Source organism: Gavia stellata, unplaced genomic scaffold (genome assembly GCF_030936135.1).
Source record: "Gavia stellata isolate bGavSte3 unplaced genomic scaffold, bGavSte3.hap2 HAP2_SCAFFOLD_146, whole genome shotgun sequence".
NCBI lineage: Eukaryota > Metazoa > Chordata > Aves > Gaviiformes > Gaviidae > Gavia > Gavia stellata.
The window spans coordinates 67,828-92,060 of record NW_026776880.1 but is presented as its reverse complement, the minus strand read 5'-3'; the positions used below and the strand labels follow the sequence as shown (position 1 = coordinate 92,060).

At 58.1% G+C, this 24,233-nt stretch overlaps 1 protein-coding gene across 1 annotated transcript; it reads right to left on the bottom strand.

Annotated features, from left to right (window-relative positions):
• Positions 1 to 6,639: 6,639 nt before the first annotated feature.
• On the bottom strand, positions 6,640 to 24,117 carry LOC132321378 (maestro heat-like repeat-containing protein family member 2B; the record flags this gene model as incomplete). The annotated part of the gene is made up of 33 exons (XM_059834882.1): positions 6,640 to 6,753; positions 6,909 to 7,020; positions 7,212 to 7,349; positions 7,965 to 8,161; positions 8,458 to 8,620; positions 8,868 to 9,013; positions 9,569 to 9,721; positions 10,152 to 10,252; positions 11,205 to 11,328; positions 11,554 to 11,658; positions 12,117 to 12,212; positions 12,318 to 12,453; positions 12,814 to 12,881; positions 13,198 to 13,320; positions 13,547 to 13,708; positions 14,536 to 14,658; positions 14,844 to 14,963; positions 15,170 to 15,277; positions 15,717 to 15,769; positions 16,354 to 16,495; positions 16,762 to 16,802; positions 17,188 to 17,347; positions 17,543 to 17,650; positions 18,676 to 18,795; positions 19,137 to 19,210; positions 19,690 to 19,803; positions 19,915 to 19,999; positions 20,777 to 20,920; positions 21,310 to 21,461; positions 21,952 to 22,050; positions 22,453 to 22,618; positions 23,147 to 23,269; positions 23,968 to 24,117. Coding segments are annotated over 33 exons (3,945 nt in total), but the record flags the coding sequence as incomplete, so codon positions are not given.
• Between the last annotated feature and the right edge of the window lie 116 nt (positions 24,118 to 24,233).

The following is a 24,233-nucleotide window of genomic DNA, read 5'->3' as shown; positions in this document are numbered from 1 at the left end:
GAAAAGCCCCAACCCAATTAAGCCCCCTACTCTCTGAGCATGCGTGGTGAATTAAAAGAGAACTGTAACTTTAAGATGAAGTAAGAAAAGTATTAACCAAGAGTTAATTACGGGGTAGGACCAGGAGGCGTAACTAACTTTGTTAACTGTTTTAAATACCTGTCATGATTTTAACCCGCTGTGCATGTTAGGAGGAGAAATCCCCTTGCACCCGGGACCGCAATAAACCAATGTCAGCTTTATACCTCTGTGTGAGCTGTGAAGTTTGTTTCCGCGTGTCAATTTTGGCAGCCCAGGTGGGACCCTCTCTGCCCGGCTGCGGGACCGGCTGAGAGGGGGACATCCTCGGCGCGCCCCAAGATTTCTCGGAGGACCTCCCTCGCTCGCCCGATCACTGCAGGGACAGACAAGGACCATCAGCGGACCCGGTGTGTTAAGGGAGGGGAACCTGTAAGTCGTGAGGAGACGTCCTACGGGAGGTAAAGAGCGTTGTGCTCGCCCCGGGTGGGATTCAAATCCAGAAGTGAGGGCGCGGGAACCCCTGGATAGGGAAGTACGCGGGCGCGGGAATCCCTGGATAGGGAAGTACGCAGGGGGGTGCTCTTCGCTGAAATTGCAGGAGTGAAGGATACCTACACGAACGCGGGAATCCCTGATTAAGGGAAGTACGCGGGGGTGCTGTCGTTTGTACCAACTATTATAACCCATGGGAACTGAAATTCGTATTATTGTGGCTATAATTGACATTTTATGATAGTCATTACAATCTATATACTTAGGAAGTTTTGTGCCCGGTACCATGTATTCTGTGAAAAGTGCTTCATTATACAATTAATGTTGTTGTAAGTTGGGTGAGTGTTTGAGTGAGTGAGGCGCAGTCGGACTGCGGGGCGAGTGCGGAGTCCTGATCCGCGGTTCCGCGTTCTCCGCGAGGAGGGCGGCCGGAGACGGACGAAGCGTATGACGGACTGTGTTAATCGAACCGATTGTTAACCCTTGTTGTCCTATACGCAGGTATCAGGATTTTTCATGCAACCCAATATATGTTTTTGAATGTTTTGGTTGTAAACAGAACGTTTGAGTACGGTTTGGGGACGAGACGATTTTTGGTGTAGTGGGTGTCAAGGAAACTGGTCTAAATGGAATAAGATTGAGCGCTCAGGCCAGCTTAAGCAAGTGCTTTGTAGAAGTATAAAAGGTATAAGGAATTAGTAAGAATGTCGCTGGTATGGAGGGGGATGTAGAACAGAATAGTGACGGGTTTATTTGGCGTGGAACACTGATTTGCCATTGGTGTTGCTTGTTTGTTCGTGCTAAGTGTTTGGAGTGTCATAAGTACATTATTTCCTTTTCAACAATTGTCTTGAATTTCGGTGCATTCGCTGTGGGGCGAGTACGCCCTCGCGTCTTTTGACTTGGATAGGGTAGTAGTGTTGTCAGTTCAATCAGGTTGTGTTCTTAGGCTGAGGAATAAGCCCCTGCGGGCAGGGTGTTCATTATGGGAGGTAAACAAAGGGGCGGAATCTTGAAAAGGAGCCCTCTAGGCTGTATTTTAGCTCACTGGGAGGAGATAGGAGAGCTGCCAGGAGGAAGCGTGAGCAGAAAGACTTGAATAAAATATTGTCATCAATGGTGGCCTTTGTATAAATTGGATGATGAGGAGAAATGGCCCTTCAATGGAACCTTGAATTAGAATACCTTGTTGCAATTGATGTTGGTTTTGAGGGGGAGCAGGTACCGCGTTTCCCGGATCGGGGGGAAGCAGGGAAACGTCCCCGTGGCCTCCCCCGGCTGGGGAGGGAGCTGGAGCCCAAAAAAACCGCTGTGACGAGGCCCGAGCGCGGTGCTGCGTGGTGTGTGCCCCAACCAGCGCCCAAGGGGGCCCCTCCCGCCTCAACGGTGCTTCTCGGAGGCAGCAGCCCCGCTGCTCAGAATGACAGAGAAAGGGCAGACCCTGTCCTTGATTTTATTTTCTCAAGATGAAACCTATCAACCAAGCTTTAACACCTACGGAAGGTGATTTTGTAACGGTAAGAGGAGCTACTGGCCAAAGTGAAAAGGCGTATTTTTTAAAAACCTCTTAAATGTAAATTGGGAAAAGAATTGGGAATACACAAATTCTTATCTGTGCCTAACTCACCAAAACCTCTGTTGGGGCGAGACTTATTGGAACAACTAAAAGTGGAGATAAAATTTGAGAAAGGAAAAATAGAACTTCGAGTGGGGATGACCAGCTAATTGAACTTCTGAGTCTGGCCCTCAGAGATACTCCTGTTAGCTCAGAAGTACCTGAGGAAATCCAGAACCAAGTATATCCAGGGGTATGGGCCTCAGAAATACCAGGAAAAGCGAAAAATGCCTCCCCAGTAATGGTCAGGCTCAAATCAGGGGCGCGGCCTGTAAGAATTAAGCAATATCCCCTCAGAACTGAAAGTAGGGAAGGAATACGACCAGTAATCAACCGATTATCAAATAGAGTAAGAACAGAGGAGGGGATAGAGGGTCTTCAGTGGCTGCAGTTTTGATCAGTTTTCTTCCCAGGGGCGCTGGTGCTTTGTGGGCAGAAAACTCTCCCTGGAAGTCCTCCTCCTGAAAGGTTTGTTATGCACTGTACCTCCCACCTAATTTTTGATCTTTCTTTAATAAACCTTTTTTGTTGTTGTTGTTTGGGGTGTTTCCCCCCTCTCCAGGATGTGATATGCCTCTGTTTTGGAGAAAAGCAAGTAAAAGAGCAGAAGCTGGGACAGGACTAGGTAAGTCGGAGGAGTGGTAGAATATCATGGGCAAAAGCGCATTTGGATTTTGGTCTGCTCCGAAATTTTCGTACTGGCCTTCCAACTTGCTTGTTACTAATGTGGAGGTGATTGTGAATGAAGAGAGGAGGGGAGAGACAAAGGAGTGGAGGGAGTGAGGAAGGGCTCAGGGGATTTGCAACACCTCGTGCTGCATTAATCCATTCAGCAGGAGATCCTCCCTACTGCTCCCGGAGCTGTAATGTGCCGCTCCTCTAGTGTCAGAAGGGGTGACTTGCCAGTGACACTGGAGCTGTCACTCCTCGCCCCTGACTTCATAATTCCCTTGGAAGCCAGGGCTACAGCCTCTCTCTTAAGAACGTGTGTTAGAGGTGCGAGTGCACAGGGGCAGCAACGTGAACGGCGGGCAGTGCGAACAGGCAACGTCTCAGTCCATGGACAGGGAACTTGTTATTCCTGTCTTCTGGTGACGGGATGTCGTGGGCTTTAGCATCTTGCAGAAGGTTGTTCTTGAGAGGATGAGAAACAGGGAAGTGCTCGTCCGTCTTCCTAAGGTGCGGCATTGGGGAGGCACAGTTGGGCTCCCAGCGTGTGGGAGAATCTGCTTTCATACTAATTAGTTAGTATGTATTAAAATGAATTTGTCCTATCCTGCCCATGTAAAACCAATGTGGGGCTGGTCCCCGTGTGGAGCTGCTCCAGGCAATGCTGAGGCAGCCTAGTGACTTCATCCCCAAGGCTTTTCCTTATTTACCTTTTTGGTTCAGACTTCCCACCTTGTTTCCTGAAGTTTAAGACCCATCCCGAAGACCGTGTTGCCGTAACTGTGGTTTGAAGAATACCCAGTGTTCTTGCAAGTGGTTGCAGAAATTGCTGAAGTGATGTCCAGCTTCCTCATTCAGGGCTGTTCTGGATGGAGTAGAAGGGGTGGAAAATTATGATTCCTGTCCTGGAGTTTTCCTGGGGAAGGTTTCCCAAACCCCACATGTTAAGGTTGAAAATTTTCACGGTGGAAATTAATTTACAAATAATCTGGTTCTCCTGAAATCAGAGCGCTCTGTGTTATGCCTCAGTTTTGATGTTTTTCAACGTTGGTGAGTCACTACAACGTTAAAGACATATTTTGGTTTGTGGCACACTTGCTTCCCTCTCAGGCTTTCCCCTCCTGACCCCAGGCTGTACTTTCCTCCCTGTTACCACCTGCGTGAGGGTCCCTGCGGCAGTGTCCGAGGGAAAGGCTGTGCAGGTTTGTGTGTTGCAAGCCCTGCAGCTGGCCTGGCCCACAGCGGTGGGTCTGAGCCAAAAGTCTATTTTTCATAAGGCGATGGAGGTGATTTGGGAAAAAAACTCCACTTTTTCATGAGACTTGATATGAAATTTTTCAAGGTGTTTCAGGAAAGGAAGTAATTTGAGTTGGAGCTACTGTGTCAAGTATTTCTGATTGGTGAAAGTCTAATGATTTTCTCGCAAATACAAAACTTTCCCACAAAAAGCTTAAGCTTTGCAGAATATAAAATCTCTGTCAGGAAGATCTTACCGGTTGGTAATCTGCTCCCGCGCTGTGCATATACACCCTCATAGCACAGATCGGTTTATTCTATCATTCTGCATCTGCTCGTTGAGCGTTACAATCTCTGTCCAAGAGTAATTGAGCGTGCATTTGCAAGATAAGCGTAAGTGACAGTATCACATTTGTGACAGCAAATAACCCTGTCTTGGCCCTATTGCTGGGAGATGGGCCTGTTTGCAGGGAGATGTAATTTGAGATGGCAGACACCCTGCTTCAGAACAGGAGTGGTGCATGGTGGAAATGGAGGCAAGCTTTGTTTACTTCTTCATTTCTAAGCCCTGCAGCTGAGTTCCTACCTTAGAGATGGCAATTCCGGTCGCAGCAACAATGCGGCACAAGGTTCTTGTTCTGGAGGTGCAGCAAGGTCAGTAAGGGACCCAGCCGAGGAGCCTGTCCGGCCGTCTGGGCCATCTTTCCCCAGCTGACGGCAGGGTCGTGGCCTTTGACGGATGTGGAGTTGTTGTCGTTGGCAATCAATACCTCCCCTGCTCAAAGTGTGAGCAGCAGCCAGCCTGCCTCTGTTACGATCTCAGGTGGAGCGGGTCTTTGCAGCTGAGCGGCCGTGCTGTAAATGCAGCTCTACCTCCTGCCCGGTCTGTCTGGCCATGTTCTGGTCTGGGGCAGGAGCCTCAGTTCACATCTGGGGGGTTTGGGCAGCTGGATGCAGGCTTTCTGTCCTGGCTTTGGGTGAGACGTGCTGTGCCGTCGGTTTCAGCCACTCTGTTTTAGTGTCTTGGAGGCTGCACCCCCACGAGCCAGCCCCGTTCAAGAGCAAACGTGTGCAGGTCCATGCATCTGGACTCTGCTCTCCTCGCCTGTCCTCTTGCAGTGTGGAGGAAGGTTACTTTAATAAAGTGAGAAGCCTCTTCCATGGCTTAGTCTGCTCCTCTCTGGTTACGCCCAGGGATGATCTCCAGGGACTCCACTCTGCAGGGACCTCTCTCCCCATGTCTCTGGCTTCTTGGTCCTTTGCTTTCTTTCAGGAGATGCAGCTGAACCAAGGCGTCTGGTCCGTGCGAGCGGCAAGTCAGGGGGAAATAGGAGTTACCGGCAGGGCTGAGAAGCTCTGTGGGGTTGGGAGGAGGCTCAGACCATTTGAGGGCAGCGCAAAGCCCGATGTGCAGGGAGCCAGGGCTCACACGTGCCTCAGACTGACCTGCAGCAGTGGGGCAGGACATGGGTCCCTCTGAGCCCCCCTCATACAAATGCCTGCTGCTGGAGAAGGTCCAGCTCAGTCGCTTGCCCCGTGCCTGGCACACTCACCTCCCAGGATTACCAGAGCCCTCAGCACTGCTGGTGCCCAGGGAAACCCCCAGCACCTCGGCCCTTGCTGGTGCCCCCTCCACAGCAGGACCCTCCCCAGGCCTGGTGTTCCACCCAGTCAGGGGCTTGACTCCCTCTTCCAGCTCCAGCCCCACCTCTGTCAAGGAACGTGACTGTGCAAGGCAGGAGCACGTGTTTGAGCAATCTTTGCAGGGTCTTCAGTTAGGAACACACGGATGGTGGGACCCCCGGGACAGGGGACCAGAGGCTTACATGGGCTCACAGCGGGGCCAGGGTGCCCAGCAGCCTGAGGGATGAAACTGCATCTCTGCTGGTGGGCTCCCTGTGTGGAGCTGCCCCTGCCCCACGCAGATGTGCCCAGGCCCGCCGGGGCTGGGGACCAGCACCAGTGGGGCCTGTGTTAGTGGGCAGGGGTCCGATGGGCCAGCCAGAGCCCTCTGCTACACTCTGTCCCTCTGCTCAGCCCCTGAGCCATAGCTGACCCTTTAAGATCCCCCGACATTCCCTACTTGTCCCCCAGTGCCCCCCTTCTGCCCCCTGACCACACCCCTCTAAACTGCTGTGCCTCCCTTGGTTCTCCCCACCCATCCTCCAGTGCCCCCTACTCCCCCCAGTGCCCCCCTTTTCCCCTGATACCCCCCCACTGTGTCCCTGGGCAAGTGCTGTGGGGGGGCCCAGCATGGCAGGACACCGGGGAGGGCAAAGCCTGCTGTGGTGGTATGGTCAGGGTGTTCCCTGGGCTGTTCCCTGCACCAGCCCTTGCTGGTGCCAGAGGTGGTCATGCCGTGGTGGGAGGGGTGGCAAGGGGATCCCCATGGGCAGTGGGAGGGCACGGCAAGGCCCCAGGACCCCATGGGGAGACCCCTGCTCTGGGGTCTGTCCCGGCATGACTGCGTTGTGCCCAGCCCATGAAGATCCGGGAGGGGCCATGCAGCTGGCAGCCCCCAGCCTCGGTGTCACCCACATGTGGTCCCGCCAAGCACAAGGGTGCCATCGGTGGAAAAAAGATACACTGCCCTTTAGGCATCTTGTGCTGAGCTTTATTTAATTAACTCCTTGGTGCTGGCTGGGGACAGGTATCGTGCAGAGACTCCTCTAGTGCCTGCTTCACTCGCGGGTCCTTGTTGTGCTGCAGTCCCAAGAGAGCTGGAAGGACACAGGCAGTGCTGTGGGGACCTGGTCCTGGCCAGGCGCTCCCCTGTCTGCTCCGCTCCAGGGATCTTCCCACAAAAACAGACGTCCCAAGGAGCCGGATCTCACTAAAACCCTCTGAACCCTTCCTTCCCCACCCCCTGCCTTACCTCAGCAAAGAAGGCTGTAGCTGTCACCCGCAGCTTAACTGAGCAGGAATCCAGCCATGGGAAGAGGGTCTGCTTCAGACAGGGTGATAGAAGCCCAGCATGGACCAGGACGCTGTGCAAGGGAGCACAAGCGAGGGACACACAGTTACCCAGGAAGGCCAGGTTGCCAAAATTCATGTACACCAATGCAGATACTATTCTTCAGCTCAGGACGGCTTCCCAGGCATGCTGGAAGGGTCCTGCAGGCATTTCCCTGGGCACAGCCCCGCAGGAGGCAGCCATGTGCATCCCTGCGACTCTTACCTGGTCAGGAGACGCACCCCATCAGAATGGGTCAGGGGGTCTTCAAGGAGAGCCCACGCTGCCCGATTCATGAGCAGCCGCATCCACTTCTCTGCCATGCATTTGCCTAGCACCAACTCTAAAGCCATAAGGAAAACCCTGGCAAAAGAAACAAAACACAAACCCAGTCAAAACACAGGCAAACAAAACAAGAAAAAAATCAAAACAGCAGCAGCACCACAAAACCAAAGAAAGATCAAATCACTGCAGTTTAGGGGAAGATTTCTCTTTAGCAGAGCTAAATACCCCGGGAATGATGCTTCGTAGACTGCAGCTAACGACACTGGCATTTTCATCATGCCCCAAACCCACTGAAGCAGAAGAAACTCCACGCCCCTGGACTGACTCCATGCTAGAGAACCAAGGCAACACCTAATACCTCTTCCCACCAGCATTTTGTGAAGAATGATGCCATTGCCCGCAAGAGTCACGCTCCCCCCCGGTGGGGGTCCGCTGAGGGAGTGCAAAGCTATCGTGCATGCAAGGGTATGCAGAAGGCAAGATGACAGCCGTCCACAGCACGAGCTGCCTCAGACCTTCCTGCCTGGGAGCTGGAGTTTCCCCATGAAGGAGCAGAAGTAAACCCAACCACGACGAGCAGTTTGCTCATCTAGGAAGCGGGGCAGGCAAAGCCCTCCCTCAACCCCACAAAGGCACGTGCCTTGGCGAGGGGAACCGAAGCCAGCCCCTCCATCTGCCCCTTCGGCTCCTTACCTGCACGGCTTCTCCTCAAGCACCTGGCCCTTGAGGAACAGTTGTCTTCCGCCTTCTCCCAGGGGGGAAAGCAGCCTCTCCTCGCCCAGGGTTTCACTGGCCCACCTCAGGAGGCTGGGAAGGAGGTGGGGAAGCAGCTGCCTGAGCTCCTCCGTGCTCCTCAGGGCAAGCACCACTTCGGAGATGGCACGGGTGATCTGCAGAGAAACGTGACCAAGAAGCCCCTCTTCAGGCAAGGCCTTTTCCCACCAGCCTGGTTCCCCTGCCTGCCTGGGGCAGGGGGGTTACTGTCCGCAATTGTCACTTCTGCGACAGCCTTGTGGCTCAGGAGCACAACACTGTCCCAGCTCCCCACACTGCTTGAGGCCGGCCCAGCACAGCGCCCTGGGAGTCTCCAGGGGCATCTGCAAAGGGCACCTGACTCCCCCTTTTCCGAAGCAGGAGTTACAAAGCAGATGCAAAGCTACAGAAACGTGTCTGCCATTGAACGTACCATCAAAGTCTCCAGAGCAGTCTCATGGTTGTGCCACTCACAAGCGGAGGAGTTGGTCCCCAGGCAGTTGTTTCGTGCTCTGTTTAGTTTCTCCACTAAGCACCTCAGGACCTGAATCCCAATGGTGCTTCTCCCCAGGCTCCTCCACAGCTCCACCGTGTCACTGCAAGGGAACAGATGTTCACCCCTGAGCCCGTATCTTCGCAGTCCTGCAGTGCCCTCAAACCTTCTCCTCCTCTGCAATGGGGCTTACAACGCCCCAGTCACGGCAGAGACACAAGCACGCAGTCTTGCAACACTCAAGACAGCTCAGGCAGAAAAAAGACCTGCTTCTTAACTGGGCCACCCCAGTGCACGCAAGCTGTGGGGTCTCTGTTTGACTACAGTGGGGAAGTGGCTGGTGCACGTACCTGTCCATGGGCAGACCTTTCCGGAGGAGACTGCTGATGACGGGCTCCTGGTGAAAGTGGGCGAGGAGAAACACGGCCCACAGCAGGAAGGGCCTGTGGGTGCTCTGCCGCATGTAGGTGCAAAGGGTCTTCAGGATTTTTGGCACCTGAATGGAAATGGAGGAGAAAGAAGGGCTCGGTGCATCCTTTACCCCCTCCTGCGGGGCCCAGACACAGTCATTCAGCACAGGAGCAGTGCCTGCTCCCGTGACACAGAGTCCAGACCTAGCTTGAAACCTCACCCCTTCCACCCTGCCTGGCCCTGGCTCACGTCTGGAGCTGGGTGTGCTCTTGGCAACTGTGCACACGTACGCACACATGCACGCGCTCACACGCACAGACTCAGTCACTGCATGTGCCTGGGCCCAACCGTACGAGCAGCTGCGTGCCCTTGTGCACACAGAGGACACGGGCACGTTTCACACCCAACGCTTGAAGAACTCTCCCCACATGTGTGTAGTGATGCAAGAGCAAAACCAAACACGCTCTTTGAGACCCTGAAGTCGCCTTGCAGGGCCTCTGCAAGGGCACCTGACTCCTTCAGCAGCCCCTTGGCTCGACACACAGGTGGCATTTCTTGAGCCTGTGCCAACTGCACAGGGTGTCGTTAAACAGCCAACAGGAGCAAAGACAAAGTCGAATGGGAAAAAGGTCGCCTTTACCTCCTGGACTATTTCCTTCCTGCATTCCACCAGGAAGATGAACACCCACTTCCATAGTGGCTTCACACACGTGGGTGTGACGTGCAGCAAGCTGGGCAGGACCGCAGTCAGAAAGTCCGTAGCCTGCGCTGGAGGGATGCACTTGCAAACAGCCTGGAGAGAAGTCAGGAACAAGAGAGACCACGTCACAGCTCTGCTCCAGCAATTCAGAATGGAAAGGAAACTTGACAGAACTGTTAGTTCGGCAGTCGTGCAGGGGGCAATCACTTTTTCCTCCTGCTATGCATACAGTGCTGTTTACATCTGATGCAGCTACCCGATTGGGAAGTGTCGCCCCCCATGTTGTTTGCTTATTATGTACCAAATTTGTATTCTGACAAGAGCAATCACACACGCACACATATACGGTATCTGCTCCAGCATGCCTGAAGGACAGTCTTGTCTCAAAGCCTCCTGCTACTTGCTAACAACAGCCATCCTGGACAGCTTGCTCTGGACACAGCGAGGGATGCTGGAGGGGAGCAGGGAGATGTGCAGGAGCCCAGGAGCTGGGCCCCCACCCCGCTCTTTTGGGGCCAGTTACCTTTGCTATTTTGGCGCAGGTCTGCACGGTGTCTGGGCTGTTCAGCTCCTCACCAAGGCACCTGATCTCATCTGCCTGAGGCACCACCTCCATGGTCCTGGCTGGAACAAACACCAGAAGAAAAGGGGAGTCACGCCCACAGAAAGGCAACCTCTGGCCCTAGATACTGCTAAAGGAGAACCCAGGGGGTGGCAGTGAAAGCCACAGGGAAACCCAGGGCCCTCCTGAACTCGGTGCAGCAGGATTTCCTGAGCCCGATAAATGGCTGACAAATCCCGGGCTGGAAAGAGCCCTCTTCCTCCTCGAACCATTTGTTGGGGCTTCAGGGTTTCAGCAGCTACTGGCCTCTGATCCCAGCAGCTGTGTCCCCTGTTCCCACACAGGCCACCATTGTCTCTGGGAGGCAGGAAACCTCCCCGTGACTGCCTCAGCACAGGCAGACCCTGCTGCCTGAAGAGGAAACGGTTCAAACACAACCCTTTGCGGCACGCCCCGGGCCTGCAGTTCAGATCCCTCTTCCCTGCCCAGTTTGCTCTGGGCAGCAAATTGGTTTCCTCTCTTGTGCTCAGCAGGAGAGTTCTTCCCTGGCGGCGATGAGTTTGGATAGTTTGCCTGGGGAGCTGCCTGTCTCTCCAGGCTCAAGGCAGGGAGCAAGGGGGAAGGCACCCTCTGGAATGTCAGGGGCCTCATCCGAGCGAGTTGTCTGACCACCCTCTGTCTCTCCTGGAACATGGAGGGGGGCAGACATGGAGGGGGACAGTCCCCAGCATTGGTGGCAATGTCCTGCTCTCAGACAGCAGTGGGGGATGGCCCTGACCAACCGCACACATGCGCTGCGGAGGTGGGACTCAGCGACCCTCTCCCAGGGATCCTTCCTGACATGTCCAGGGAGGCAGAGGGCTAACAGGGTGGGGGCACAAAACCAGCCAAGCACGTTGCCTCCCGCTTCCCTCCTGGGGACAGGGCCTGGCCCTGCAGGATCCCAGTGGTGCCAGGCCGGGAAGGGAGGGAGGATCAGGCTGAGCAAGGCTGGGAAGCGCCCACTCTCCTTACCTTGCATTTGGAGAAGGTAGCCAAGGCAGACCCATGCCCTCTGGCGGGACGTGGCCAGGCAGTCGCTGGTCAGAGTTGCCAGCAATCCCACCAGGGAGCCGAACCGCTTGCAAGGACGTCCTCTCTGCAGGGGAGAGCAGCAGGAAAAGGGTCGCAGGCAGCCCCAGCACCCGCTCGCTTCTATCGCCCATCCTGCTCCCTGAGCAGCGACCGGGCAGAGGGGCAGGCAGAAGGGCTGCCCCGTAATCCCTGGAGCCCCAAAACCCAGCACCCAGTTGGGCAGGGTTCCCTTCTGGGGCCATGAATGGTGGGAAAAGGGCGCCAGGGCACGCGAGGGGGCTCTACTCACCATGAGCTCGAATCGCTCCTTGCAAGCTCCCAGCACATGGGCACAAACCTGCAGGGCTCTCTCCCGCTCCCATTCTTTGGCTGAGGTGAGCCAGCCCTTCAGGACCTGAGGCAGGGTGCATCTCTCTCACAACAGGCATCTTTCTCTCCCGGAGATCCCTCTCCAACTCCCTCCTTCTCTGGCCCCTTCCCAGTGCCCCACCGAGCACTGGCACTGCTGCCTCCACTGCCTCGCTCCCTCCAGCCGCCTCTGCCCTGAGCCTGCTGTTGCTACCCTGCCAGCATCTCCCCACTCCAGCCTTCCTCCAGGCTGCTCTCAGCCAGCTCAGGGCTGGCTCTGGGCTTTCCCTCCAACAGGGCCCACTGCTCTGCCTGGCCTGAGGCTGCAGTGGCCGGGCGCTCCCGTCCCCCAGCTCAGCCCCTGGCCCCGGCCAGATGCACAGCCTCAGAGCAAGGAGCCAAAGCCCCACGTTCCCGCAGGAAAGGTATCCACCTCCTAACACCCTCTAAGGCCTCCACTCTCTGCCCCTGCAACACTTTCCCTCTTGCCGCACGGCTACTCACATGGACCACGTCATCAAAGCAGGCAGAGGTCACCTCTGCCTCCAGAAAGGTTTCTAGGAGATGGCCCAGATCTTCCACACATCTCCTGTGCAGGAGCTGAAAGCAGGAAAGCAGAGCTGAGGTTCTGCATCATGGGGGCTGCCGGGGTGCACTGAGGTGGGATCCTGACCCAGGGGTGGGCAGGCACTGGCCAGCGGGTACCTGCATGTTCACAGCTGCCCTCACTGTCTTCCTGCCCTTTTTCATCCGCTCCTTGGAAGGACAGGACAAGACAGTCTGGCAGCACACTGCCAGCAGCTTGTGATTTTCCTCCCGCCTCAGAGGTGGCCTCAGCTTGCTGGCCAGAGGAAAAAGGAAGAGAAAACACAAAGGAGATTTACTATCTCCAGAGTGGCTCAAACCACACCTGGGTTCCTCCTAATCGAGGGCCCCAAATCCAACACCCCCGCCCATGCCAGCGAGCACTGCCTTCAGCGCCAGCAATTCCTGCCTCCTCCCAGGCAGCAGGCAAACCCCTGCCCCCAGGTTAAGGAATCCCGGGGGCTCCCTTCCTGTGGGAGACACCCGACATGGGGGACACCCTCCCACTCCACAGCCCCAGCAGCTCCCGGCCCCATGCTCAAGGCCACTGGGGCTGCCCCAGCCAGCTGGGATGGGGCACACTGGGAGTCCCCACAGCCCGGGGAACAGATCTCACCTCAACTCCTCCAGGGCCTGGAACACTCCATACACCAGGGAGTCCCAGGGCTCCCCCTTGATCCAGTCCTGCAAGTCCCAGAGAGAGAAGCACAGAGTTGGCAGGGGCACGGGACGGCCCTCCCGCCTCCCCTGGGGACACGTTCTGCTGCCAGGCCTGGGCAGACACTGCCCCGTCACCCCCACACATCCCCAAAGGCACCGCAGGAGGGCCCCTGCTCCCCAACCACAGCCACCCAGCACCAGCACTCAAGAGCCCCACCAGCTCCGGACACAGCTCCAGGAGCTCACGTGAAGCCCAGAGACCATCGTGCCTCTGGGGTAAGGAGTCCGATGGCACAGCCCAAAACTCCCCCGTGCGACCGCCCCGGCTACAGGCACTCACCAGCAAGGTCCACGTTGCCTCCTGCTTTAAGGACAGCTCAAAGCTGCCGCAGTTGCCCACAGCCTGGATGGCACAGCTGACCTCGGTGATGCTCTGCACCAGGGCGAGCTTGAGCTGCAAGTCCTGAGGCCAAAGAGAGCAAAGCACCCCTTCAACTCTTTGAAGGGCTGAGAGGTGGAAGAAGAGCATGGGCAGGGGAAACCCATGGGGGGCTGGATCTGGATGTTGAGGACAAACCCTTCCTTGGGAGATCTTTAGAAAGGGACTGTCCACCTCAGTGCACCCCAGCCCCAAGGGGCTGGAGCTGGGACACCCAGGCATCCCTGCCCTGTGTGCCCCATGCTCCTACCCTCTGTTTAGCTCTGGAGAGCCGCAGGATGTTGCCCACGATTTCTTTATCCACGCGGGTGAGCAGCTGCTCCTTGGGGGCACGCAGTGCAATGCCGCTGTAGGTGCGCATCAGAGCAGCACGAATGGCCTGGGCGCTCTCCATCTTCTGCCACTGCTGGACCTGTGTCAACAGAGATGCCCTGAGAGGTCAGCCCCGGGACTCTGGCAGGCTCCTGCGGCAGGCCCTGCCCCGCACCCTCACCAGCTCCTTGTTTCCCTGGGCACCTCCCAGCAGCTCCCCAAGCCACTCCTCGAGCTGCGAGTTCCAAGGCCAGAAGTTGTTCCCATCCCACAGCTTGGGATCTCGCATGGGGATGGGGACGAGGGGCAGCCAGCATCGCACACACTGCTGGCTCTTTTACCACTGATTTGAGAGGTCGGGGAGCTGCCTGGAACCTTTCTGTGGAAAGGTATCTGACAGAGCCTGTCACGGTCCTGCTCAGACACGCAGCCCGTGCTCGTCAGGGGTGCAGATGAGCCCACTCTGCTCACCTCCCCAGGCCAGGCTGCACCGCTCTCTCTGTAGGGCCCTGCCCTGCCCTGAAAGGCTTCCCCACAGCCCCCAGGTGGGGAGCAGAGCCAGCGAGACTTCACCAGGCTCCTGCTCTTGGCCCTCAGCTTTGGGGAAGGGTCAGAGTGTCACACCGTGCCCACCCCCTTGTCGCCAGCTCCTGCTGAAGTTAAGTCAGGGGCAAGATGGCTGCAAGCAAGCAACCGCTGCAGCTGCCCCAGCTGGGTGGCTCTGATCCACCCGGTGTCAAACCCCCTCCTCTCCAAAGACACCTCAGGGGCCCCAATGCCAGGACGTCCCCTCTGAAACAGAGGTCTCGGCTAGCTCTTACACGAATGCTTATCTCAAGGCAGCTGCCACAACTTGGCTGCTGCAGGTGTAGAAGTGAAAGAAGGCCAAAAAAGGAAAGCCAAACAGGGAAACCCTGGCTCCTTTACCTTCCAGCCCATGGAAGTCTGATAAAACCAGCCTCTGGTGAAAGCCCTGGAGAACATGTTCACCGTGTCCAAGACCAGATGGAAGTGGCTCTCAGCCGTGTGGGACACAACAGAAATCATTCCCTGCAACCACAGAGAAACAGGGAGTTGGCTCCAGCCCAGGCACTCGGCCATGGCCAGCAACAACGGCCAGGCAGGACATTGCGGCAAGGGGGAAATGGCAGCATGGGGGAAATCGAGGTCTGGAGCAGCCCTGCCTCTCCCCCAGGAACAGGCAGGGGATGCGCAGGACATGAACATCACCTCACCTGGGCTTCAGACAGCTGCACAGGGTTTGTCTCCTGCAGGAACCTCAGCACCTGCCCTTGGACGTGTCTGAGATCCTGACAAGCTGCCAGCACTGTCCCAAGGGCCTTGTACAGGAAAAGCTGCAAGAGAAGAGGCCACGTCCGAGATGTGGTCACGGCCCGACCTGTCAGGAAAGGTCTGGCCCCAGACAGACCCGACCACCCCTGGTGGTAGCCAGCCACTGGAGTAGCCCAGGGAGGCGCATTTTGGGGGCAAGAGAAGGGGAAGCAATGAAAACCGCCTGCGTGGGCAGAGCCCCAGCCCTGGCGCGGGGCAGGAGACACACCTTCTCCCAGGAGCCGGGGGCAGAGCTGCCCAGCTGCTGGCTCAGCTCCTGGCTCAGGCCCATGGTCCAGGCCCTGTCCTCGATGGGCTCCAGCGACGCTCGCAGGAACTGTGGGGAACAGAGAGGAAGCGAGTGTTCCCCTGCCCTTGGCCAGGATGCTTTCTACGCTCGCATGTCCCGGGACACTGCTGGGGGGAGCTACTGGGAACGGCAGACTCTTCCCCTGCCCCACCCAGCCCTCTTTTCACCAGCCTCCCTCTTCCCCTAACACCTCAGGCGAGACCCTCCCAGCATGCCAGACATAGAGGAGGAGGCAGTGCTAAGGCATGTGCCACAGCGATAGAGGGCATTAGCCATCAGCCGTGGCACGTGCGCAGACAGCAGCTCCTCTGAGTGGGCAGGCACCTACTGCGGGGGGAGGCACAGGGCACTCAGGAGGTGCCCCCACCTCCTGCTGCCTACACAGGCAGCCCCGAGCTTCCTCCCACAACTTTGTCTGTTCCCTCTTCTCCCCCTCTATTTGTGACACCCCCCAAGGATGCTGTACCTTGAGCACACAATGCTCCCACTCTGCAGAGTCCAGGCACCTCTTGGTTTTCCCTAGAAAGCAAGAGGAAGCAAAAGCCCTCGCTGCTATTTAAGCTCACACCAAAGACGAGCCCTGTGGTCTCCTCTGCGGTCAGACCTCCCAACATTCCCAGGCCATCAGGCTAGAAAGGGCCTACAAGCACCTACACCAAAGCCCTTGTGAGGCCAAAGACACAGGAGGGATCCCAGGAACATTTGTCAGGGCCACTGATTTGCAGCTCTTCTCCCAGGCTATTGCCAAGGACAGCTGCTGCAAACCTGGCCTGGCCTGGCAACTTTGTTCTCCAAAGCCAGGGGCTGCACCCCCTCCAGGAGCACCAGTCCTGTCCCTCCCCCAAACACCGTCCCGGCCAGGACATGGGGGTGCCGCCAAGACCTGCCCTCCAAAAGGACATCAACAGCCCCATCCATCCCCTGGGCCAAATCGACACTGGGGGACGGCTGCCCCCAGCCTCAGCTTTGGCTCCCTGGAAGGGGAAAGGCTGCAGAGCAAGTGCTGGGGAACTGGGGACAATTCTCCTCCGTCACGCTGGGAAGCTGCATTTTCCTGACCCCCTTCCCTCCCCCCAGCCTCTCCCTCCCCACCCGCACTTTACCTTCCAAGTACTGCAGCAGGAGGGGGATCTCGGTAGTCCACACCACCCCCAAGGCTCGGTGTATCCTGCCATGCAGGGCCTGCAGCAGCTGCAAGGCAGCGACTGCACGTTCGCCGCTCTTGTGAGGAGCTGCTGCCACCACCTAGGCGAGGGCAGGAGAGAAGGGTCACTCCTGCCACCAGAGCTGCAGTTTTTCCCGGGAGGGAGGGAGGGAGCTCGATGCCGCTCCTGCACCCGGGGTGCTGCTAGCCCCAAGAAAGGAGTGGGATACCGGACAGGCCCAGGCAGTCTCAGGCACACTGCCTCCTCCTTGGGGGATCCCGGCACGGGCCTCAACAGCATCTCTGCCCTGGGCTCCCCCACCACCCCTGGCCAGAAAAGCTCTTTCCCCCGGGCCCCACTACTCACCAGCAGTCGAGCCAGCAGGGCCTGGGGAGCCGGCAGCCGGGCTGTGGGGAGGAAGAAAGGCTGGGTGAGCCAACAAGCCCCCTCCGTGCCCTGCCCATCGCGCCTCCGATGCCCTGCACAGGGCTGAGGGCTGAGAGCAGCTGTGCTGCCACGGCGCTGACCCGGGAGAAATCCCCAGGGCTGCCCAGCACGGGACGAAGGCAGCTCCAGCATGGCCAGGAACAAGCCCCGGCTCGCCAGGAGAGTGCTGCGAGCAGGAGAGGCAGGCCTCTGCGCTGGGCAAGGGGCAATGCAGGGCAGAGCCCCTCGTGCCCAGCAGCAGAGCCTGGCTCCGCCCTTTGGTTCTCCCAGGCTTCTGCTGAGGGCTGGCACGGTGCATGTAGACACAGACTGGCCAAGCCCCTGGCTGAACCCATTAGCTTCTACCTCGCTCCTGGGAGTCCACGGCGTCAGGCTCCTCCTCGTCTTCTTCACACCCTGCGCTCTCCCGTCTCTCAACTAGGGCTCGGAGACAGCGGGAGAGTGGGATCAGCATGCCGCTGTACTGGGCTGGCACTACGTACTGCAGCAACCTCGGCCACAGGAGCTGCAGAGAAGAACCGGGCAATTAACCACATCAGCATTTCTATTCAGCTCAAAGACAAAAGTGACAGTCTGCGGTTCCCTGAGCCTTGTGTGCTTCAGCACATGTGAGGGAAGAGGTTCACAGCATGGGGAAGCATGAAGAAAAATGTCCTGAAGGCAAGAAGTGGCCACAGCAGCAGGGCACAGGGTGACTTACTTTGGTCATCCCTCTCAGAGAGACGTCCAGCGAGCCCAGGATATCCACACACAGGGCTCGAAGAGCTCCTTCCTCCGGTGTTACCCAGGCAAAAAGGCCTCCTGCCACCTGTAAGACAGAGTTGGCAAAACCCCTGTTACTCTCAGCTCCCGACCGACAAGGCTCAGGCATGGCCTCACCAGTGCTCCTGCGCCAACCTCCCAGGACCACTGACCTCCTGAAGGAGGACAAAAATGGCCAGACCCAGCTCGGGAACCACTTCCCAGACCCTGGGAAGGACTAGGAAGCCTGGGAGCAGAAAGAGACACTGCTTGTCTGCACGGTCCCCCAGGGCCCAAATGCTGCTGGCGTGCCATGGTGAGGAACGTGCCCTTCAGCAGGGCTGTGCTCGATGCCAGCCCTGGCAGCAGCACGCCCAGCCCGACAGATGTGGAGGAGAAGCTGGCTCTTTCCTTTGCCCTGCTCCCAAAGCAGAGCCTCCCCGAGCCCTGGAGCAAAGCAACACCCACAGATCCCCTGGTTGGAGGGAGGCTCTAGCCAGAGGGAAGATCCTCAGCAAGTCAGCAAAAGGCTCAGCCATGCCCATCCTTCATCTCCTGGGCACCCAGCTGGAAACACTCACCAAAGGGACTGCCAGACGGCCTGTCCCCTTGCCAGAAGGGATGCGGGTCCCCAGACTGCTATTGGATGGGCAGGGCATGCTTTGGAGGGCCAGAGTATGAGAACACCACAGAAAGATCCTCTAGCCAGGCCCATCTGGCTGCAGTGGCTGTGTTTTGCTGATTGTCTGTGAGCACTTAAGGATGGAGGATGTCCTGTCCCTAGAAGACCCCTCCCTTTGCAAGGCAGCTTTGCTGAAGGTGTCTGTGGGCACAGCTCAGCCTGTGGGGTGCGCAGGCAGACCCACAGTCCCAGGTGGCACGCCCGGGTGCAAACCCTCATCATTCACTGACGTCTCCACCAACATCAGCACACACACACACGAGGAACAGCCATTTGCAGGTCATTCCAATGGCAGCGCCGGCGCTGATGGCCCTGCAGCGTGGAGCTCTCCATGCTCAAGGATGCCTGCAGAAGCTCTCAGTGCAAGCCAGGCACTGCTGGAAGCCCCAGGTGTCCTGCTCTGCCCTTACCAGTCTGCCTGAGGTCCGGCTGAACTCGCTGAAGATGTGCCCCACCACATCCCATGCCCAGCAGCTCTGGGAGCCGGAGCTGAGCAGCTCCCGGATGAACTCCAGAACTGCCCTCCGCACCTGCCAGGGGAGAGTGTGGTTACGGTCCTCCTGTTCAAAACCCAAAGGGAAGCCACCTTTGCTTGGGGGCAGCCTTTGTGGCTTGCGGAGAGATGACAAGCGCATGGCAGAAGCTTTCGCTCCTGCCATCAGGGCTGGGCTTTAGCACCAGGCTGGACGGGCATTTGCCCCACAGAGCACAGCGACCTCCCCGCTCCACTCTGCCAGCTCTCCCCGGGGACGAGCCATCACCCACTGCCTGGGCAATGTGCCGGCACTTCCCCAGGCACCCCAGCTCTGCCCTGAGGGAAAGGCTTCCTCTGCCTCCCCTGGTGGCACTGTCCCTTCCCAAACCAGCTCACCTGGGCACTGGGGTCGTTGCACACTGACCCCATGGCCTCCATCACCTGGGGCAGCTTCTCTTTCACTGCAGGTGCTGGAAGAGATATGGAGAGGTGTGCATTGAGGCAGAGCCCCAATGGCAGAAGCTTCCAAGTTTTTCGCACACCAACGGGACAGAAAAGCGGGGCCTGACTCTGACTTCACAGGAGGCAGCGGCATAGCCAGAGCGACTCCATTTCCAGAGGCACAGCTGTTTTATAGGGACTGAAAGCTATGGTAATATGGTAACACAGAGCACGTGAGAAATGACTTGGGTACAAGCAGCTCCTGTGCACCAGCCCACCCGCCCACCCACCAGCCTGCCCGTGTTACTGAGCTTGGAGCATCATCCCTGGTGTGCCACCATTTCTAACTGCCGGAGGAGAGCTCGAGCCCTGTCGCAGGGCATCAGCTCGGCTGGGGGACCCGCTCTTTGCAGCTCCTTTTGGGTGCAGGTGCACCGCTTTCAGCCCGTTCCTGCTCTCAGCCCAGCAGCCCCAACCCCTGCCTTCTGTCCCTGCCCATGGCACTGACCGTCAGAGTGGGCCAGCGCTCCCAGCAGGCCCAGGGCTGCCACGCGACCGGCCTTGCTCCCACCGCTCTCCGGGGAGTGCAGAAACATGCCCGTCTCCTCAGGGCATATTCGTGCTGCAGGGAAGAAATCGCATTCTGCACTAGCAGGCAGCTGCCTCTGACTGCCGAGGACAGGGAGAGAGCCGCCACAGCACGACGGGGGATCGCCCAGTCTCCTCTCCTTACCCTGCAGCGCGATGCAGCGGGGAAGTTCTGCCTTAGGGGCCAGGCCAGGCTCTTTGGTCACGTCAGGGAGCTGTGGGAACAAGGTCTGTTTTAAAGAAATCTGCATCAGCATTGAGGGGGACTGAAAAGAAAGGGTGCTCTCTGCCCTCCTCTCCCAGAGTCCTGCTGCGACTTGGCTGAGAGGGAAATCACTGTGGGAACAGGGCTGCCCCTCAGGCCCATTCCGAACAGCCAGGATCAGGCCTCCTGCAGCCTTAAGGAACCTACGTGGCACCTGTCTCACAAATCCTGCCATGTTCCTGGCCTGCAGGAAGGTCTGTGAGACAACGGGGGAGGAAGAGGAGGCTAAAGCTACCTAAAGGCACATCTGGGAGAAGGGGAGTCCCTAACAGCAGCTCCCAGGGAAAACCACAAACCCTCCTGGATGGGGCTTCTTGTTTGCCCTCCCCTCAGAGCAGCATCGGCAGGGTCTCTTTCCTCTGAACAGAGCCCGCTGTTGACAACTCCGTTTCCCGGCACTTCCCACTCATCAGACCTCAGCCCTCACTGGACAGGACTGGACATAGCGCTGGGCATTAGGGCAAAGCTCTTCCCACACACAGAGCCCTACAGAGATGGCAATGCCTCCCTTCCTGAGAAGACGAGCCCCAGGGACTCTTGCCTCCCTTCTGGCCCCTCCCCGCATTTCTCTTTTCTTGCCCAAAGAGTGTGGGGAAGTCTCAAGCCTCCTCTGCTCTCCCCCTCCCTGTTCCTTCTCTAAGGCCTTCCCAGCTCCTCCTGGCACCCCACAGCTCCCCAGTGCCTCGTGGCACTCGCGCAGACCCACCCCAGCAGCCACGCCGGGCCCTGCGCAACACCTCACCTTGTTGACCCGGGAGGTGTCTCGGACCTCCTCAGATTGGTGCAGCAGCCAGAGGAGCTGCTCCCAGGCATGCTCGCGGTGCTGCTCCTCACGCAGCAGGACCTCCATCATGGCAGCCACCGCCCTGAGCACAGCCTGCTTGTCCTGAAGAGGGAAGGGAGAGGCTCTGCTTGGAGGGCTGAAGGTCTGCCTAGCACTCAGCATCGCCTGCACACCAGTCTGCCCTTCCCACTGGGAGGGGTTTCCCTTTCCCTTCTGCCCTGCAGCAGAAGGGCTCACTCCAGAGGAGAGAGAGCAGTTCCCCACGCTCGCACCCCAGCCCTCCCTGCAGAAAGGCCCCAGGACTCAGCTGCTTCCTGCCAGAGAGCCTCCAGCCCCAGGCACAGTGACAGCAGGCTCCCGGCCTGGGATGCTTTCTCATTCAGACCGCTCCCTCCCCTCGCCCTTCTGCTCACACCCCACCAGCCACAGACAGACCCACCAACGTGGACATCCCCGCTGTGGCCCCAGGCGTGGAAAGCAGCACTTCTTACCTCTTCTTCCTCGCAGCCCAGCCAATTTACCAGCGCGTAACGGAAGACTGGGTAAATGTCTTCACAGAGCTGCGCTTCCACATTGCGAGGGAAGGGGCATTGCTCCCGGCTGCTGAAGTATGTATTGACCCCTTTTGACCATTGCTCCAGAACTGCACCAGGAGAAAGGGAAGGGCAGCACGTGAGAGTCTGCAGCAGGGACGGTACCTTGCACCCTCACCCAAGCCTGCTCTAAGGATGGTCCCAGGCTCGGCAGGGCTCAGCCCAGGACCAGATCTGCATCTGAGGCCAAGCTGTGCCCTTGAGGTGTCTGGTTTCAAACACCCCACTGTTTCTCTCCTCCTCCCCATCCTTTTCCTCCTCAATGGCCTGTTCCCCTCCAGTATTTCCCAGGGGAAACAGGGGAACAGAAGCCATGGGAAGGGACCCAGGAGTTCCCCTGTGCAGCACCGTCACGTCCTACCCACAGAAACCTCCGGGGCTTCTCCCGCTCCTTCTGCACACTCACAGCGGTTTGGGATCGCCAAGGCCTGACCTCACTGTGGGCTGACACCTGCCATGTTCCCTCTGAGATCACATGGAGGCATCAACGGCCACCCCAGCCCCTGACCCTGGGACCCCAGCTAAGGAGCCGACACTCACCACTGCAGACGGCGCGCAGGATCCGGCCACTCCCCACCCGGCTCAGCATGGCACGCAGGGCAAGCAGCGTCATTCCCACGAAGGGGATGCACCGCAGGGCTGCAGAGAAGGCAGGGACAGAGGGACCGAGAGGGTCAGTGAGAGACACGGGAGACTGGGGTCGATCCCTGGCAAGGCTGGGGCTGCTGGGCCATGTGGGACATGCCAGAGGGTGTGGGGAGGGCTGCCTTCCCCAAGGGGGACACAGGAAAGCCCTTTAGGGAAATGGGGAGGACAGTGCGGGGCAGAGACCCTGCAGGTTTGTCTCCAGTGGGTTCCCACCCTCCAGGAACCAGGACTGGGCTAGTAAGGCAGAGCTGCCGGCCAGCCCTGGCACAGAGCAAGGAGGCATGGCGACTTCATAGCCCCCCAGTTCAACACAGAGCCTTCAGGAAGGGGGAGGGTGCTTTCTCCCCGTTATCACAGACCCCTACCCAAACCAAGAGGCCCAGGGTGCCGTACCGTAGCTGCGGGCCATTTTGCCCAAGGTGAGGAGCACGATCTCATCAGGGACCTTCCCCATGGCCTTCAGGTGGCTCTGGAGCTCAGACATGACAAAGTGGAAGCGGGAGCGGGCCAGAGCCACCAGGACGTCGCTAGCAGCCATCTTCACATCATCTGTCACACCCTGAAAAAGTGCCACAAGTTAAACACTCCCGAGAAAAAGGCTGAGGCACTCGGACAGGCTGAACGCCCCTGTCTCCCCTGCAAGACCCCTCGGGGCAGTTTGCTCAGGCCGGGCGCCTGCTGCCTCTTGTACCCTGGGGTAGGCGAGCAGCTCCCCAGTGAGACGCGGGAGGCTTTTCCCTAGCACAGCCCTGTGCTGCTGCCTTCTCTCCCTCTCTGCAGAGATGCCAGGAACAAACTGTCACAGACTCAAGGACCCCCTGGGGCCTCTCCACGGGGCTGCTGGGTTCCCAGGGCTGTTCCTCAAGTGAGCTTGAACCCAGCTCTCGCTCAGTTAGAAACAGCCCCGCGTCCACCTCTCTGCACTACTCTCTGCATCTCCTCTTCAAATTCCCTATAAGGAGGAGTCCCCTTCGGACCTCCACTGGGTCTGAATAGTTGAGGAACATCTCTGTGCTGCTCTGGATTTCCCCAAAAACCAGGGCCAGAGGCAGGCTGCTTTGGCGGCCTTGAAAGAGAACAAGCTCACCTGGGCTGCTCGCATGTCACTGGACACCTCTGCTATCAGGCGGTTCACGACACCGCTCTGCAAACTGCCATCGTCTCCTTGCAAGAAGCTCTCCAGCTCCCGGTATGTCTCCACTCGGTCACCCTGGGGACAGACCACACATAGGAGTGATGGGACTTGCTTTGCCCTCATTGCCAGGGACCCACGAGAGAGACCTACTGCCCCCCAAATCATCTCTCTGCCATGGGCACGAGGTACGAGCTGCAGGCATCGGTCAAGACAGCCATGGGGAACGGCAAGATCTTCCACAGCACCTCTAACACTACCAGAGAGCCAGACAGGGAGGTTGATTCCACCAGGGTAAAGGGCCATGCGGGAGCCTAGGAAGTCGGTCCTGAGGATGGGGGATGGTGGAGGTCAGACGGACAGTGCCAGGCGAGGAAGAGGAAGATGTGGGAATGAGACCAGTCCCTGAGGAGGGGGAGCCATGAACTCCCTGCACCTTGGGGCACAGTGTCGCTCCCCTCGCACAGGCAGGAGCCCAGGCGCTGGGACAGTTCTGGAACCAAAGCTAAAGTGGGGCCTTGAGCGCTTGGGCAAAGGTGCTGGAGAGATGCTGGGATTTATGCCAGAGGCTTTGCCTTGTCCAGGAGAGCACTGCAAGCTCCCAGGGAAAGGAGGGAGGGAGCAGTGGCATTAGTCCAGCTGGAGCGGCAGGATCGGCGCTTGGGGACGAAGCGCCTGCAGGAGGGCAGAGGTGCCATCAGGCGAGATCCCCCTCTGCCACGGCACCTGGGGAAGTCAAGGGCTTGGAGGGGAGCCCTCGAGCCCCCTTGTCTCACCTCATGGTCTTGCAGCCGCTTTAGCAGAGAAGCCCCGCTAGCCACAAAGGTAGTGACGGCTTCAGGGACAGCCTTCTTTGCCCTGCCTCCATCCTCAGGATGTGCAGGTCTGGACTGAGAACCAAAGCACGGGCAGAGAGCTGGAAGAAAAGAAAGAAATGGTTTTGCTGGCTGCAGGGCTTTGCACCAGGGAGGGGAGAGGATCTTCCCAGCCTCTCCCAGCACTAACAGCCCGTGCTGGGCTGTACTGGCAAGAGGGCAGTCAG